This window comes from Physella acuta, unplaced genomic scaffold, assembly GCF_028476545.2.
Source record: "Physella acuta isolate Inbredline_101_S28 unplaced genomic scaffold, ASM2847654v3 ptg000331l, whole genome shotgun sequence".
In the NCBI taxonomy this organism is placed as follows: Eukaryota; Metazoa; Mollusca; class Gastropoda; family Physidae; genus Physella; species Physella acuta.
In genome coordinates this window covers 473,082-488,437 of record NW_026731850.1, presented here as the reverse complement: position 1 = coordinate 488,437, position 15,356 = coordinate 473,082, and the positions used below count along the sequence as shown (strand labels likewise).

Below are 15,356 nucleotides of genomic sequence, written 5' to 3'. Positions count from 1 at the left end.
AGGGCTGGCTTTCTGAAATATGTGAAGATGTGGGTGAGGGTTGGGGGGGGGGGGGGCTAGAATAAGCTCCAATGAAGTGTTTTCTCACACTGTGGTGAACTGTTGACACAAGCTTTGAGTAACTCTAAGTTAGACCAATGAATTACCTTAATTTAAAAAATTCCTTTTACAGACTCTTAAATTTAAGGAACTAAAATTTAAAAAAGAAAAAAATTTCACATCGTTAGACAAAAACAAAAAATGCATTTATTTCCATTGCTCTTTTTTTTCTCATACACATAAGCTTTTAAAATGTATAGCATCAAAAATAATTCTTGTCATTAAATATTCATGTATAAAACAAGCTTTGCAACCACTTGAGTGTAATTAAATCAAATTTTACTGGTGACTGAGAACTACAACCATAGACCTTGACCTCCACAAAGGAGACCTTGACCTAGATCAGGAGACATTGGCCTATACAGCAGCAGATTTTGACCTTCAAGGAAGGGGGGGGGGGGGGTCAGAGAGCTTCTGTTACCACGGAGAACCTCTCAGTGTGTCTGCCCCTGATGACAGTGACCCGCAGCATGTCAGACTTCTCCACCATGTTGTACACGTCTGTGGCCGTCACAATCTTGGCCCCATTGATCTCAACAATGATGTCCCCAGCATGGAGTCCACCACTGGAACAGTAGACAAAGTCAGGGGTGTCATTTTGGGTGGGGGATTAGATAATCTTAACAATAAATGTCATAAACATGTATGGTTACAATACAATACAGTACACAAAGTCAGGGATGTCATTTTGGGTGGGGATTAGATAATCTTAACAATAAATGTCATAAACATGTAGGGTTACAATACAATACAGTACACAAAGTCAGGGATGTCATTTTGGGTGGGGATTAGATAATCTTAACAATAAATGTCATAAACATGTAGGGTTACAATACAATACAGTACACAAAGTCAGGGATGTTATTTTGGGTGGGGATTAGATAATCTTAACAATAAATGTCATAAACATGTATGGTTACAATACAATACAGTACACAAAGTCAGGGATGTCATTTTGGGTGGGGATTAGATAATCTTAACAATAAATGTCATAAACATGTAGGGTTACAATACAATACAGTAGACAAAGTCAGGGATGTCATTTTGGGTGGGGATTAGATAATCTTAACAATAAATGTCATAAACATGTAGGGTTACAATACAATACAGTACACAAAGTCAGGGATGTCATTTTGGGTGGGGATTAGATAATCCTAACAATAAATCTCATAAACATGTAGGGTTACAATACAATACAGTACACAAAGTTAGGGATGTCATTTTGGGTGGGGATTAGATAATCCTAACAATAAATCTCATAAACATGTAGGGTTACAATACAATACAGTACACAAAGTCAGGGATGTCATTTTGGGTGGGGATTAGATAATCCTAACAATAAATCTCATAAACATGTAGGGTTACAATACAATACAGTACACAAAGTCAGGGATGTCATTTTGGGTGGGGATTAGATAATCCTAACAATAAATCTCATAAACATGTAGGGTTACAATACAATACAGTACACAAAGTCAGGGATGTCATTTTGGGTGGGGATTAGATAATCCTAACAATAAATCTCATAAACATGTAGGGTTACAATACATGAGTAAATAAAGTAAGGAGGACTCACACATAAGCTGGTGAACTAACAACAACTTTGTGGATGTACACTCCCCCAGTGATCTCTGGGAATTCCTGGATCTTCTCCTTCAGCTCCAGGATGATGGGAGCAGTAAGTGGCAGCATGGTGATGCCCATATATCTACGTTTTGATGTCTCTTTGCCATTATTAAGGTAGTTGGGCTTTTTGTTGGCACCAGCTGGAGAGTGGCACATAGATTGTTGTAGTTAGATAGGATGTGTGAAAATGAAAAATCTGGCAAATTCTGAACAAGAGGAATGCCAAGATTTTCAACCAAATATTTTTAGTTGAAATTTGTCCTGTTTGACAAAAAAAAAATACTTAACTGACCTTTACTTGCCAAAGAATCAGCCTTCTCTAGCAAGGGCAGAGCATAGTCTGATGGGATGGCAAAGGATATTCCCTCAGTCAGCTTTAAGGTATTTATGCCGATAGCTCTTCCATCCTGAAAAATAAATTAAAGAATTAAAAGAATTAATAATTATATACATATAATGTGTCAGACACTCTGTCACTACTGCAGCACAGCTCAGAAAATTTGCTCAATACATAAAACCAAAATGATGCTAAGCAGAAATGCATTCTTATATTCCCAACAAACTTACCAGATTAACCAGAGGTCCACCTGAATTACCCAACTGCAACAGAAATAAAAAACAGCTCATGTAATTAAAAATTAGACTCAGAAATTAGCTTGCAACAAACTGTAATCAATACATTTCTTTTACATTTCAACAAGCAGGCAAAACACAAGCTCAACACCACAAAATTAGGCCTAAAAACATCATCCCCCTTTCAGAAAGCTCTACTTACTCCGATAGTTGCATCAGTTTGTATGTACTCCATGTCATTGTTGTTCATGCCCAGCTCCCTACTGCCGCGGAGGTGGCTGCTTACAATACCGATAGTCACAGTCTTATGTAGGGACAAGGGGCTGCCCATAGCTGCCACAAACTCACCAGGTCTTATGGTTGAGGACTTGCCCAGTGGAATCACAGGAAGTTTGTTCTACAGAGTCAACAAAAAATCAACAAATATCCACAAGGACAATGCAGTTTAGACCTCTTTGAAATTTCTACTAGTCAAGACAAATATACATTTATAAATAACCATAAGTACAATAAAATTAGGATGGGGATTTCTCTACACCAACATCAATAATCTGCTCAACAAATAACCCTTATAGTAAAACAATTTTTGTGAGGCAGGCAAATTCATTACCTAGCTGATTAGCAGTAATAATCTAAAGGACAGTGCCTACTCTTGTCTTTGTCTAAGCTTCATTGATCCTCATGAAATCAAGCCCATATCATACAGAAAAAAACTTCTTACCTCGGTTTCTATCTTGACTGTGGCCAGGTCACAGACAGGATCAACAGCAGTCACTGTCCCCTCATAGGTTGAGCCATCGTGAAGCTTAACACTAACTTTGGATTTGTTGGCCACCACATGAGCATTGGTTAAGATGAGGCCATTCTGGCGCACAATGAATCCAGAGCCGTTTGCAAAAGTCACTCTCTTGCCACTCACAGGGTGTCTGATTTAAGTAAAATTTAAATTTTACAGAATTTTTTACTTTTCTCAACTCTATAGTTTATGGTTACTTTTATGACCATATAGGGCTAGAGGTAGTAAAGAAAGTTAGATTTTTTTCTGGTCTCATTACCCAAAAAAACCTTGACCTTACATGACCTAAATTCTGGCCCAGGGTCTAATGGCAGAAAAAACATTCTATATGATATTATATTGTCTGCAGATAATCATGAAAGTACCCTCACATCTTTAGCCTGAGATGGAGAAACAACTAACATTAGGGTTTAGAGTTAGAGCTCGGTCTAGCTAATCATTTAGATAAGACTCATCATCATCAAATTAACTGGGAATATTGCTTCTCAACCTCTGATTTGACACTTATAATCATGGTTAGCATAACAATTAAACCACAGATTTAGGATCACAACATAAGCAAAATACATCTTTGATTTGCTTTCTATTGATAGAACATTCATAAACAGTTATGTGCACAAAGGGCGAGAGAACACAAAATGTACATGTAGAGTTTTTAGTTAATAAATAGTGATTATATTAGTGTGAAATCACATCAACAAAGTATTTTTATTTTTTAAAGCTTTACGGCTTTACTTTATAAATCCCATAACCAAAATCATTGAGGGGCATACAATCTGAATATAAATGGTAAAACGTAAGTATTTAGTGCATCTCAACTCACCTGCCCTTTATCTCAATAAAAACCACAGCTGGTCCAGCTTTTTCAACAATATCTGCGATGAAATTGCGCTGTGATATACTGGCAGGGACTGCTGCTTGTAGGGAGCCATTGGTCACATAAAATGTGCCTACACCCGCAAATATATAAGCTAAAAATTTCAAAAGCTTATTTCTGATTGATTTGTTATCAAGCTGCTGTAGTGCACTTAAACGCAAAGTAACATGAGAAATCGATTTTCTGTATGCCCCTGCTATATTGCTTGGATACAGCAAAACTTGCGGTCTAAATACGATTTTGTTTTCTTTTGGTTTTAAAATGCCAAAAAAAGAATTCTTAGCTTTTGTGTTTTCATGATGAAATGAAGTTGACTTTCTTTTCGATATTAGAGTAAAAATTGTCTCACGACTTCCTATGACTGTTGGATAAACAGTCCGTATTCTTTTACCAATGATATTCATTCTTTAAAATCCTAATGATGACTTACAAAAAAACCGTAATATACCCATTTGTAAGGACGATGTAAAAACAAAATCATCAGACAGTTCACTTAAAAATGTGTATAAAAAAAACACGAATTAAAACAAAATCTAGGGCTATTTGAAGTTAGTTGCATAAATAACACATACAAATACAAATATAAACTGTTTTAAATATACGTATAAATTATCATATTTTATTTCAAAATCATTTACTGGATAAACGAATCTCCATGAAAGGACGAGTATTTCTTCTTTCTTTTATTTCAAATAATGTTTTTTTAAAAACTCGCGCTGTTAACAACGGATGTTGATAACCAGCTCATTTATAAATGGAGTATTGATAATAAACATATTTGTAAACTCAAATGGCAAGCAAAACTTATAGCCTAGTTTGTTAAAATTCAGTAGGACCAAGGGACATCATTTGTAGATTCTAGTTAGGTTGCCAGATTGATCAACAAGTGATACATTTTCTGATTCAAGAATGTATCACAATAGGCCTAGTTAGTTGTTTATTTTTAACAGCGATAAAATTAGTTTAAATATGAATAAATGTCTAAACGATCTTGTAGACTTATTTATTATTTAATATTATTATTATTAGCCTAAGCCCAAAGTACACCCGATATTCCATAACTTAACTAATACAATAACTATCTTAACTTATTAAACTTAAGCCTTAGCCTTAAGCTATTAATTAAAGAACATAATTTATTTGAAAACTGTCCTCTAAATAATAAATATAGTTATAAATGTTTAAATGTAAGCTTTGAACACGCAAAAAAAAAATGCTCAAAATAATTGTGAATGGTAACATTAATGATTTTAAATTTTCATTGACAAATGTGGCTTTATTACTTTATCAAACTTAATCACGTGCAGTCAATCAAGTGGGAGAGTGGGAATAGCCAGAAAGAACTAGAGTATATATCTAGAATCTATGCAGTTAGATGTATCTTTAATTAGTTTATAGATCTAGCTAGATCTAACACACACTGAGAGTTAGTGAGAATAGTTTCATGTTGAAAACTTTTAATATTTCGTCTAGCAACATCCTAACATTTTGATCTGGCAAGGCAATGTTAGTGTTATTTACTAGTGTTAATACTGTTTACATTACAAGTCACAGTCACAAGTTGCAAGGCTTGATTAATGATTATATATTATATCAATACTACAGTAGTTAATGACAGTAAATTTAAATAATACCATGCATAGGCCAGGCAGAGTATAAATCTAGTAGTTAGATCAAAATAAAATACCTCACTTAAGTTATTACAAAGGTTTTTTGTAGGCTACTGTTTTTTTTTTAAAACTACAGTTTTTAATCTAGATCTAGATATCTAGATCTCTAGAATCACTCTAGAATCTAGATTTAGATCAGATCATCTAGCTACAGTAGTACTACTAGAAACTAGTAGTACATTCATTCATGTGATTTTATTTATTTATTAGGCCTATTCTTATAGTTACTATAGGCCTAAGTATAAGAATAGGCCTAATAAATAAATAAAATCACATGAGTGAATGTGAGTGATTGTCGCTGTAAAGTGCTAACTCTCCAAGACTCACTGTTGTGCCAACTTGACAGTCAACAGTGTCAAGGCCCAAGCCTTGGGCCAAGGCCTAGTATTTAGTATTACTAACTAACTTTAGTAACTACTACTAATAGATTTTCTCGGGTGTGGGGAAATTGCGAGACGCGAAAAGCGAAATGGCGAGACGGGAAAATGCGAGAAGGTAATGCGAGACATACCTGCGGAATTAAGGGTAAATAGCGAGACACTTTTTGCGAAAAAAGTTTTTTTCTTTTTTTTTCCATCTTTATTTATTTAAATTATAATTTTTTGCTTTAAAATAAACAAGCATTTAGCCATACCCTTTAACACGAGTGTTGTATGTTGTTATTTTTTATCTAGATACTAAGAAGATAGATAGATCTATATCTAGATCTATCTATTTAAAAATCCTAACATCGTTGCTGTGCTACTGTCATCGCCCGCTCTTGATAGCGAGAGGAAAATCCCGTCTCAGTCGGCATTAATTTAAAAATCTAGCCCGCTCATGTTTATACATGTTTATAGTGTGACTTCACATCTAAACCCCCCCCCCCTCCTCCCCCTCATCACACATCGTCATAAAATTACAGACCCCCCCCCCCCCCCCCCTACGAGTGTGACGTTATTTATGGAAGACCCCCAAATAACACCACCACCAAAACCAAAAAATTCAGATAAGTTCAGCTTGGTTTTAAAAATATTTGAAGTAGGCCCATAGCTTACGATATAGCACGAGCAACTGATAATATCGGTGACGTCAATTTTTCCCCAAACATTAAGTAAGAGAAAAAAAACTGGGGGCATTGAGAGTTCATAAAAGCTTAGGAATAAGCAACACATAAGGGAGGGTTAATCTAGTCCTCACCTTCACATAGGGCAGTAATCGCATACTTAATTTGATGTTATTTTTCTGACTTATTTATGGAAATAATAAATTATATATATATATATATATATATAGATCTATACAATTAATTAATAAATAATCATGTTGTCATGTTTGCCTGTCGTCCCTACTGGGACATAGGCCGCTGACAAGAGCTTTCCAGACGTCTCTGTCCAGGGCTAGTCTCTCCAACTGTCCCCAGGTGTATCCAATCTTCTTGGTGTCTTCTTCCAGGTCACGTCTCCAGGTCTTTCTTGGTCTGCCTCTCTTCCTCCTGCCTTGTGGATTCCAGGTGAGGGCCTGTCTTGTTATGCTGGATACAGGCTTCCTGAGTGTGTGGCCAATCCATTTCCATTTTCTCTGGAGGATCTCTACTTCAACTGGCAGTTGATTTGTCCGTTGCCATAGAACATCATTTCTGATGGTTTTAGGCCAGCGAATTCGCAGGATCTTTCTGAGGCATGCGTTTATAAATGATTGTAATTTCTTCTTATTTATAGCAGTTATTCTCCATGTCTCTGCTCCATAGAGTAATATCCGAATTTTCCCATAAATGTTATATTATGATTAATAAATAATAATATAACATTTATGGGAAAATTCGGAAAAGTCACAACCGTGATAAAAAATCTAATATAAATTAGTGTAAAGGAACATTGGAAGAGAAAACACACAGTAAGTAGTTCTTACCTCCAGAATAGTTGTATCCAAATGATGTAGGCATTTCCTTGTGCTTAGATTTATATGGTAAAAAAAAGCTAGAAAAAATTCGTAGGCGGCAGCTATAATACAAAATTTCTATGCAACAATAGAAAATATGTTTGCGGTGGCAGCGGATCCGGGCACGGCGATCTTCAAAGACGGTAAATCAGGCGGCCTCGACGTTCCACACAAAAGACAGAGGTTGATCTATCGTCGGCGGTATTTCCGTCGGTTTCGAACAAGGTGGTATTCTAAGTCGACACAAAAGATGGGGGGAGTTGACAAATCATCAGTATGTCTAGCGACGGAAAAATCTGAAGTTTTAACAATGTAAACGAAACGGCTTTGAAGTCTGGACCAAATACCACTGAAAATCGGGTGCGGTAAATTTTTCGCAGAAATCTTCGCGTTTCAACAACACCCAGAGTAAGTATCGGCTTGTGGTAAAATGCGAGACAAAAAAGTCAAGTGACCGACCGTTTTCGCGCCCTTCTCGCATTTTCCCGCCTCGCCATTTCGCTTTTCGCGTCTCGCAATTTCCCCATACCCGATTTTCTCATTAAATTTTTTATTTAAATTTTCTGTCACTTAAAATACTCTTAGCTTAGATAGAGTCTATCTATTATTATATTATATACTATTTTACTTTACACCATTACAAACCATATTGCATACAGGTTAATTTGAGACAAAATTTGGCAAATATTATATATAGAATCTAATTGCCTAGCTTACTCAAGGGCAGAGAGCAAAAAATCAAAATAATAGACATATTTATTAGGCTATAAATTCTACATACAATTTAAGATATTACAAAATTAATTGAAAAACAGATACCCATAATTGTGATAATATCGAAAACTAAAAATAGATCTGACAGAAATCTAGATCTAGTCCTTGTAAAGACCATACAGTATTAGCCATTAGGTCTTATGAAAGACCAACTTTTTAAAAATATATCTTTCTTAATTTTCTCGTCTATAGTAGCAGCAGGCAATTGTTTTTTTTTTCGCTATGTGTATAGTCCTATAAGCTTGTGTGAAGTTAAAATGACACTAAATATGCCTGTTCACTTGCAGTGAATCCTCGACCGTGTTAGGATTTTTCTCCTGCAGACAATAAAATGTAAGCAGTTGATCTTGTGAGTGACTATGTTTGAGAAATCTTGATATTCATTTATATATATTATATATAAAAGAATGTATAATATATATTATCTATCTATATATATAATAAACCGGGAGTGATCTCCCCTAAACTTTCTCAAATATTCTTATATAACAGTAAGGGGAATGGCAACTCAGGCCAATATAGACATGATTTTTAATCCATTTTTTAATTACTTAAACTTTTTTTAAATAGAATTGAATCTCATAGAAAAAAGAATGGCGCACCAAGTAAATGCCAATCAATCTGTGTATAATAGTGCAGAATATTATTAATACTCTATAAATCCACATGTGTTTTTTGAGAAATCAGAAACGATTACAATACTTTCTCTATACTTGGTATACAAGAAAGTAAAAAACAAAATGTATTTGTGTTTGTTTGTTCGTCTGTAATGCTTTACTACACCTTTCATCCGATCGCCATCAAACTTTGGGAAGTTGTTGAGATTACTCCTGGGGAGGTTTCTGCAAAAACAAAAATTTCAAATTTGCAGGCAGGCGTCCTGGGAGGGTGCGATTTTTCTCTATCTCCGGTATATAAAAAAAAAAGTCTGATGCGGTTCAACACTGTTCAATCAAGTGCCATAAAGCTTCGAGAAGTTGTTGAGAATACTCTTCGAGAGGTTTCTACAAAAAAAGAATTTCAGCGCGTGGTATGATTCTTCTCTATATACAGTTTTAAAAAAATAAAAATCAATTGCAGTTTGACATCGTTCATCGCCACAAAACTTTGGAAAGTTGATTAGAATATTACACGGAAGGGTTCTGCAAAAAAACTTTTTAATTTCGCAAGGGCGGCGCCATGGGTGGGTGCGATTTTTCTCTATATATAAAAAAATATATAAAAATAAAAGTCAAATGTGGTTCAATACTGTTCATCCGAGTGCCATAAAACTTCATGGAGTTGATGAGAATACTCCTGAGAAGGTTTCTGCAGCGGAAAAATCCAATTTTTGGCAGCCCCTGGCAGGGTGCGATTTGGCGCCCTGGCCTTTCCAGTGAGAGCTATGGCACCTACGTTCAGAGACGTAGCAACCCTTCCCGGGGACAAACCTTCGATTTGCACCCCCCCTCGAACTTTTGATTTGCACCCCCCTCAGACTTTTTTCAATTTGTTTTCCAACCCATTTTGGCGCCCCCCTCGCTACGCCTCTGCCTACATTAGTTTTAAACAGTGCGATAGACCATGGGTACAATGGGGCATTATAGTCTTCCACTAAACTGAATTAGGCATGTTCGCCAAGCCCCGGCAGGGTGCGATTGGGCACCCAGGGCTATCCCTTGAGCTATGGCGCAAACATTTGTTTAAAAAAGTGTGATACAATATGGATAAGAAGTAGTATTATAGTCATTCACTAAATTGAATCAGGCGCGTCAGCAGGGTGTGACTTGCTTCGGGCTATCCTCGGACTTTCTTCTTACCCCGCTGCAACGGGCGGGGACGGGCACGCTAGTATTATATATATTATATATATATTATTTCGATCAAGAAAAGATTTTTTTTAAAAACCACTTATGCGTTTTCTATGTGAAAAAATAAAATAAATCAAGACTGATTCACTTCTGGTTCAAATTCAAAACTGTTATGTCAGCTACTGCATTGTTCTCTTTACTCTGCCATGCCACAATGTGTTGGAAATAAAATATTAAGCATTTTCTATCAAAAGACGGCTAAAACCAAAAGAAATAAACACTGTGCTTAATTTTCTGTGTATTGAAGTGATATTTGTTTTAATATTTTGATCCTGATTTTCTTTTTTTTTCAGTAATCAATGCATCCTTGTGTAGAATTATTTTATAAATGAAGTAATGAGAACTCAGAAGTTAATCATTCTTTTCATTTATGCTGCATTCTTTGTGAGCGTATCAATCTGCACTGCAGGTAATGATTTTTACCCAGGTAACAAGGGAAGAGAATTCATTGTCATTTAGTAATCAGTTATTACAACCTTTGTAATTAATTTCCTTAAATTTTCACATCAATCATATGCATAAATTAACATTGATAAAGTATAACAATAGTTCTCATGATAAACATACAATCCACTAAAAGTCAACTAAAAATAGTAGTATTATTATTTTTTTTATACTTATTTTTTTTCCAAAAAATTTTTTTACGTAAATGAATTCTGATGCTTAGTGAAAACCATTTATTTTCCGAAAACTATTTATTAAATAATAATTACTTATTGAATACAATTTGATAATAAATAATTGAAATTGAATACATTTAAAAAAATTAACGAATTCCTTAGCAGGAAAAGAAGTATGTCCAGGACGATACTGTGGCCGCATGCCTGGGGAAGACACATGTGGTGTGAGTAAATTTATGATAATCTATGCTATACCAGTTGCACTGTATAAATTTTGAACTTTTTAAATGTCTCATCTTTAGATATTGAGAAATTAAAAATATATGTAACATCTAGAAAGAAGGAATCATTTTTCATTCTTATCTCTTTGTCAACCTATAATATTTTACATATGTTCTGACCAAATTTTAAAAACTGAAAAATTGCATTATCCATAAGTACCATCTTGTTTTTCTCTGGAACATTTTGTTATAAACTCTTAAAAAATGTTTCAACATTTGATTGAAGTTTTAAAAAATGTATTTTTTAATTTATAATATGGAAGTTATTGTTACCTTTTCTATCCATGTAGGCTTGTCCTCGAGGTTATGCGCCTGACCAGTCTTCAGAATGCCTTCGATGTAACAGCAGTCCCACATTTTATGACTGGCTTTACCTTGGTTTTATGGGACTGGTTTCTCTTGTTTTACATTGGGCATTTATAGACATCCTATCTCGACCCAAAAAGTTTGTGCCACTTATTAATATAGTGTGTATTATACATATTGACTAGTTTAAGTTTTCTGTATTAGGTTATTTAACTAATATTTTAGAGAGATATAATCGTATGTGTAATCGACAGAAATTGTTTTCCAATATTTCAGACGAGTTTTGCTGCTACATTTATCAGCCACTATTGAAACAGTTCTGGCTGGCTTGTTGACACTTTTCCTGTCTGACCCAAAGGGCACTTTAGACATACGTTCCTGCCCAGTTAATCATTTTAGTGATTGGTACACAATGTTGTTTAACCCCACACCTGATTATTACAATACAATTTACTGTACACAAGAGATAGTTTATCCTTTGTAAGTACTTATTTTATTAAAGTTGTATATGTTTCATTATAACTCTTACTTATTATTTATATTTAATACTGCTAAAGTAATCAGCAAAATCCTTTATTTTTATCAATAATAATTTATCTGCAGCAACAATACCCATATTTTGTCTGTTTTGGTTCTTCTTAAAACTTGTTTATGCTCTTAAAATCAAAATTTAATTTAGTTTATATTTGATCATGTACCAAAGAAGTGTCTTGTTTTATAAATATCAAAGTTGTTTCTTTTTATTTTCAGATATACTATGGTTATGATTTATTATGTCTTTTCACTGGTATTTATGATGCTTCTGCGCCCTATTGTAGCCTACAAATTGACAGGATGTCAAGGATCAAGATCTATTTATGCTGCTTTGTACTTTCTGCCCATTCTTATTCTTGTTCACTCTGTACTTGCTGGTGTTATCTGTAAGTCCGTTTACCATAAAATTTTAATTAAATATATCTAATAATTATGCAAAGCACAAAGAAGTGTATAGTTAATATTAAAAAATATTTATTATAAATTAGCAGACCTGTCACCTGTTGCTTCAATCTAAGATGAAAAGAATTTTACCCTTTACAGTCTATGTGGCCATGATTGCAGAGAATTTTCTTTTGTGATTCAGTCCGATGTATCCTCTCTTGTCCAGACTATGTATAATTCATTTATTTACACATAGTAACAGAAGTCTCGCCTGTAATGAGATCTTGAGGATACTAACAGAAGCTGAAATAATTTTTTTCATTTCATTGTATTCTTGTTGTCCGATCAATAGGTGTTCATTTTTAAAGAATTTTTAAAAATTAAGAATTCTTTTCATAATTACGGGCAATATTATTGTTTTTCAAGTTAATAATTTTGTTTCATAACTTCGGGCAATGGAATTATTGAAATTAAAACTCATTAAAATGCCTCAACTGTTGAGTCAAGCTTTATTTACAATGTAACTAATACAGTGATGTTGAATAAGAAAGTAGCTCAAATGATTATTGTGAAGTTTTGTTAAGATTTTAAATAAATCTTTTATTGAAATAATATTAGAAGTTGCATTTGACCCTTTTTGTAAGATGTCCAATCAGCAGACCCCCAGGTGCTAACTCATGTAGGTACTTGGGCCCAATTGCACACTACTGCTGCCGCCCCCATTCCAATATTTGAAAAATTATGCCTGATTTCCTAACTGGAGGGTATTCAACTACTTCCAACAGTTTCAATAGTTTTATGGCAATTAGATGTATGGTTTAGTAAAGACAAACGTACTTCAGTTCATATATATATAGATTAACTGTAGTTAGGCCTACTTTTAAAAAATACTATTGTAATTCAATTTCAATTAGATTATAATGCAAAATACAAACTCATTATTTTGTGGAGTTGTAGTTTTAATATAATATTGTGTTATTTTTTTTTACACCCTGCAGATTATGCTTTCCCTTACATAATCGTCGTTGTGTCTGTTATTACAAGTGCTTGTCATTTAGCTACAGAAGAAAATCAGGTATGTTATTTTTTTTTTCATTCAGTTTTTTCTAGAATTTATTTACTTAACTTTTAGTTTCTGTTCATATTTTAAAGCTTGTCTAAAAAAAATTTAATATGCCAAACTAATAAGCATTTGTGTTTCATTTCTAAAATGACATTTTCTCTGTTAAAGTAAACTGCAAAAAATAGGCCTACTACATTGAAAAAAAAATGTTTTTTTTTTACAGAAAATGAAGGAGCTAGTCAAACAGAATGTGACCAACATCAGAAATCTGACAATTCTTCTTGGCCATTGGTTACTTCATGCCTATGGGATCATCGCCATTACACAGTTACTGCAACCAACATTCCATGCACCTCTCATTGCTCTTGTTCCTTTCCCAACTATCTTCTATATTTTCACTGTAAGGTTTACTGATCCATCTCTTGTTTATCCGTTTAAGACTTGTAATTTACAGAATGTATAATATATTAAGATTTATTATAAACAAAAATGTAAACTATGATAGTTGTCTTTATATAGCACCATGCTCCATCATCCCCCCCCCAATCAGTTTTTTAATGACATAATTTATAAAATGTTAAGTTGTTTTCTTTTTAATAAGATAACCAATATATAATAACTAATATAGTCACTATTACATGGCTGCTAGCTAAGATTGATTGCAATAAAAAAAAACAATCAACAATCATCTTAACTGAAAGGTTTGGCAAATAGATTCTAAAATTAGGTATAGTTAGAGTTTTTTTTTTTAAATTTTACAAGAAGTTTTTTTTTAATTTTTAAAAGTTACAATATTGCTTATTAAAATTTAAAAGCTTGACATACACCCTTATTGTTACAAAAGGCTAGCATGATGTAATTTTAGATGACACCATCTGTATCTTAATATTGATATTAAACCAGTATCTATAAAGTTTCATAATCAGTTGTTAACTTTAAAATACTGAAGCAAAAATGTAAAGTTAAAAAAAAACTATTACTTTTACTGAATTTTGATTATTATTAATTATGACATGTTCCAATGTAAGTTAATTAATTATGGATTCCTACTGATGATGGTTGGTCAAGATAAATGAATCATTGATGACAGGTAAATGTGTAAAAGATTGTGGATGTATTTTTGGATGTTCCAAAGACTAAATGTACCTTTAAGGTTAAAGTGCCAAGTATGCTGAGAACTAAACTTTTTGTGTACAAACATTATATTATTCAATTGTTCAATTATTTAATTTTGCTTTATTATTTAATGTTTAAGAAAAAATGTATAATGAATTGCTAGATACCACATGAAAAAGTACATATTAATTATGTATGAAGCTGTGTTGATGCTTTCTGTCTGATATATATTTATTTAGCTCATATTTTTTGCTATCATATGTACATATTACTTCATTAAAAATATGTTCAAAATTTATGCTGTTTGTTGTTGAGCAGTTTTTCTCCTTTTACTTTTTTCAACTTTCAGTGTAGCTTTGGCAACATTCTTCCACATTTTCCTGTCCTTTGTTTCATTTCTTTTTGCAATTCTTTGAACCAGATGTTTTTGGGTCTTCTTTTTACTTTCTCGTATATACGAAATATAAAGTCTTGTAATCATGCAAAAAAAATAAATCGAGATTTTTGCAAATCTCGACATTTTACACCTCCCTGAGTCGAAAAAACATAATTTTGCTATCTTGTCCGTATGTATGAGTGACTGCGTGTCCGTAAACACGATAACTTGAGTACCGTTACAACTAGGTTGATGAAATTTCATATACAAGTATTATATCAAAATCGTAGATCCGTATCAACTTTTGAGCGATTTCCGATAAACGGAAGTAAAACTTTTTCTACTTTGAATTTTTCAAAAGCCTATAAATTGAGTACTATTTGAGATAGATAAATGAAATTTCACAAGTAAATAAAAGATCTAAGTCTCTGCCTGCTGTTGAATTTTGAGAAATTTCCGTTGACCGGAAGTAGTAAATTTCGCTATTTCCG

The 15,356-nt window shown here is 33.5% G+C and overlaps 2 protein-coding genes across 11 annotated transcripts; one reads left to right on the top strand and one right to left on the bottom strand.

Moving 5' to 3' along the window:
• Positions 1-498: 498 nt before the first annotated feature.
• On the bottom strand, positions 499-4,472 carry LOC131940797 (serine protease HTRA2, mitochondrial). The gene is made up of 7 exons (XM_059299615.1): positions 3,918-4,472; positions 3,020-3,224; positions 2,501-2,695; positions 2,293-2,325; positions 2,018-2,132; positions 1,676-1,865; positions 499-665 (listed from the first exon to the last, which is right to left on the bottom strand). Exons 1-7 carry the CDS (start codon positions 4,373-4,375, stop codon positions 503-505), a joined length of 1,359 nt encoding a protein of 452 aa, XP_059155598.1. The 5' UTR covers positions 4,376-4,472; the 3' UTR covers positions 499-502.
• Positions 4,473-4,784: 312 nt separating this feature from the next.
• On the top strand, positions 4,785-13,911 carry LOC131940801 (JNK1/MAPK8-associated membrane protein). Of its 10 annotated transcripts, none has more exons than XM_059299627.1 (9): positions 4,785-4,899; positions 8,623-8,668; positions 10,479-10,594; positions 10,968-11,029; positions 11,377-11,531; positions 11,669-11,872; positions 12,143-12,312; positions 13,309-13,385; positions 13,597-13,911. In XM_059299627.1, the coding sequence occupies exons 3-9, from the start codon at positions 10,522-10,524 to the stop codon at positions 13,834-13,836; spliced, it is 981 nt and encodes a 326-aa protein (XP_059155610.1). In that variant the 5' UTR covers positions 4,785-4,899; positions 8,623-8,668; positions 10,479-10,521; the 3' UTR covers positions 13,837-13,911. The 10 variants fall into 10 exon arrangements, with proteins under 10 accessions (XP_059155610.1, XP_059155612.1, XP_059155603.1 ...); XM_059299629.1 differs by lacking the exon at positions 4,785-4,899 and adding an exon at positions 5,503-5,635 and having other exon boundaries at positions 10,971-11,029; XM_059299620.1 differs by lacking the exon at positions 4,785-4,899 and adding an exon at positions 5,503-5,635.
• Positions 13,912-15,356: the final 1,445 nt, after the last annotated feature.

Bases quoted from the DNA above. Each gene is read 5' to 3' on its own strand.
- LOC131940797 (XM_059299615.1), bottom strand. From the start codon at position 4,375: ATGAATATCATTGGTAAAAGAATACGGACTGTTTATCCAACAGTCATA. The intron at 2,133-2,292 runs GTAAGTTTGTTG...TTTATTTTTCAG, and splicing joins GTGGACCTCTGGTTAATCTG to GATGGAAGAGCTATCGGCAT. The intron at 666-1,675 runs GTGAGTCCTCCT...CTACTGTTCCAG, and splicing joins GTTAGTTCACCAGCTTATGT to TGGTGGACTCCATGCTGGGG.
- LOC131940801 (XM_059299627.1), top strand. From the start codon at position 10,522: ATGAGAACTCAGAAGTTAATCATTCTTTTCATTTATGCTGCATTCTTT. The intron at 11,873-12,142 runs GTAAGTACTTAT...TTTTATTTTCAG, and splicing joins CAAGAGATAGTTTATCCTTT to ATATACTATGGTTATGATTT. The intron at 12,313-13,308 runs GTAAGTCCGTTT...TACACCCTGCAG, and splicing joins TGTACTTGCTGGTGTTATCT to ATTATGCTTTCCCTTACATA.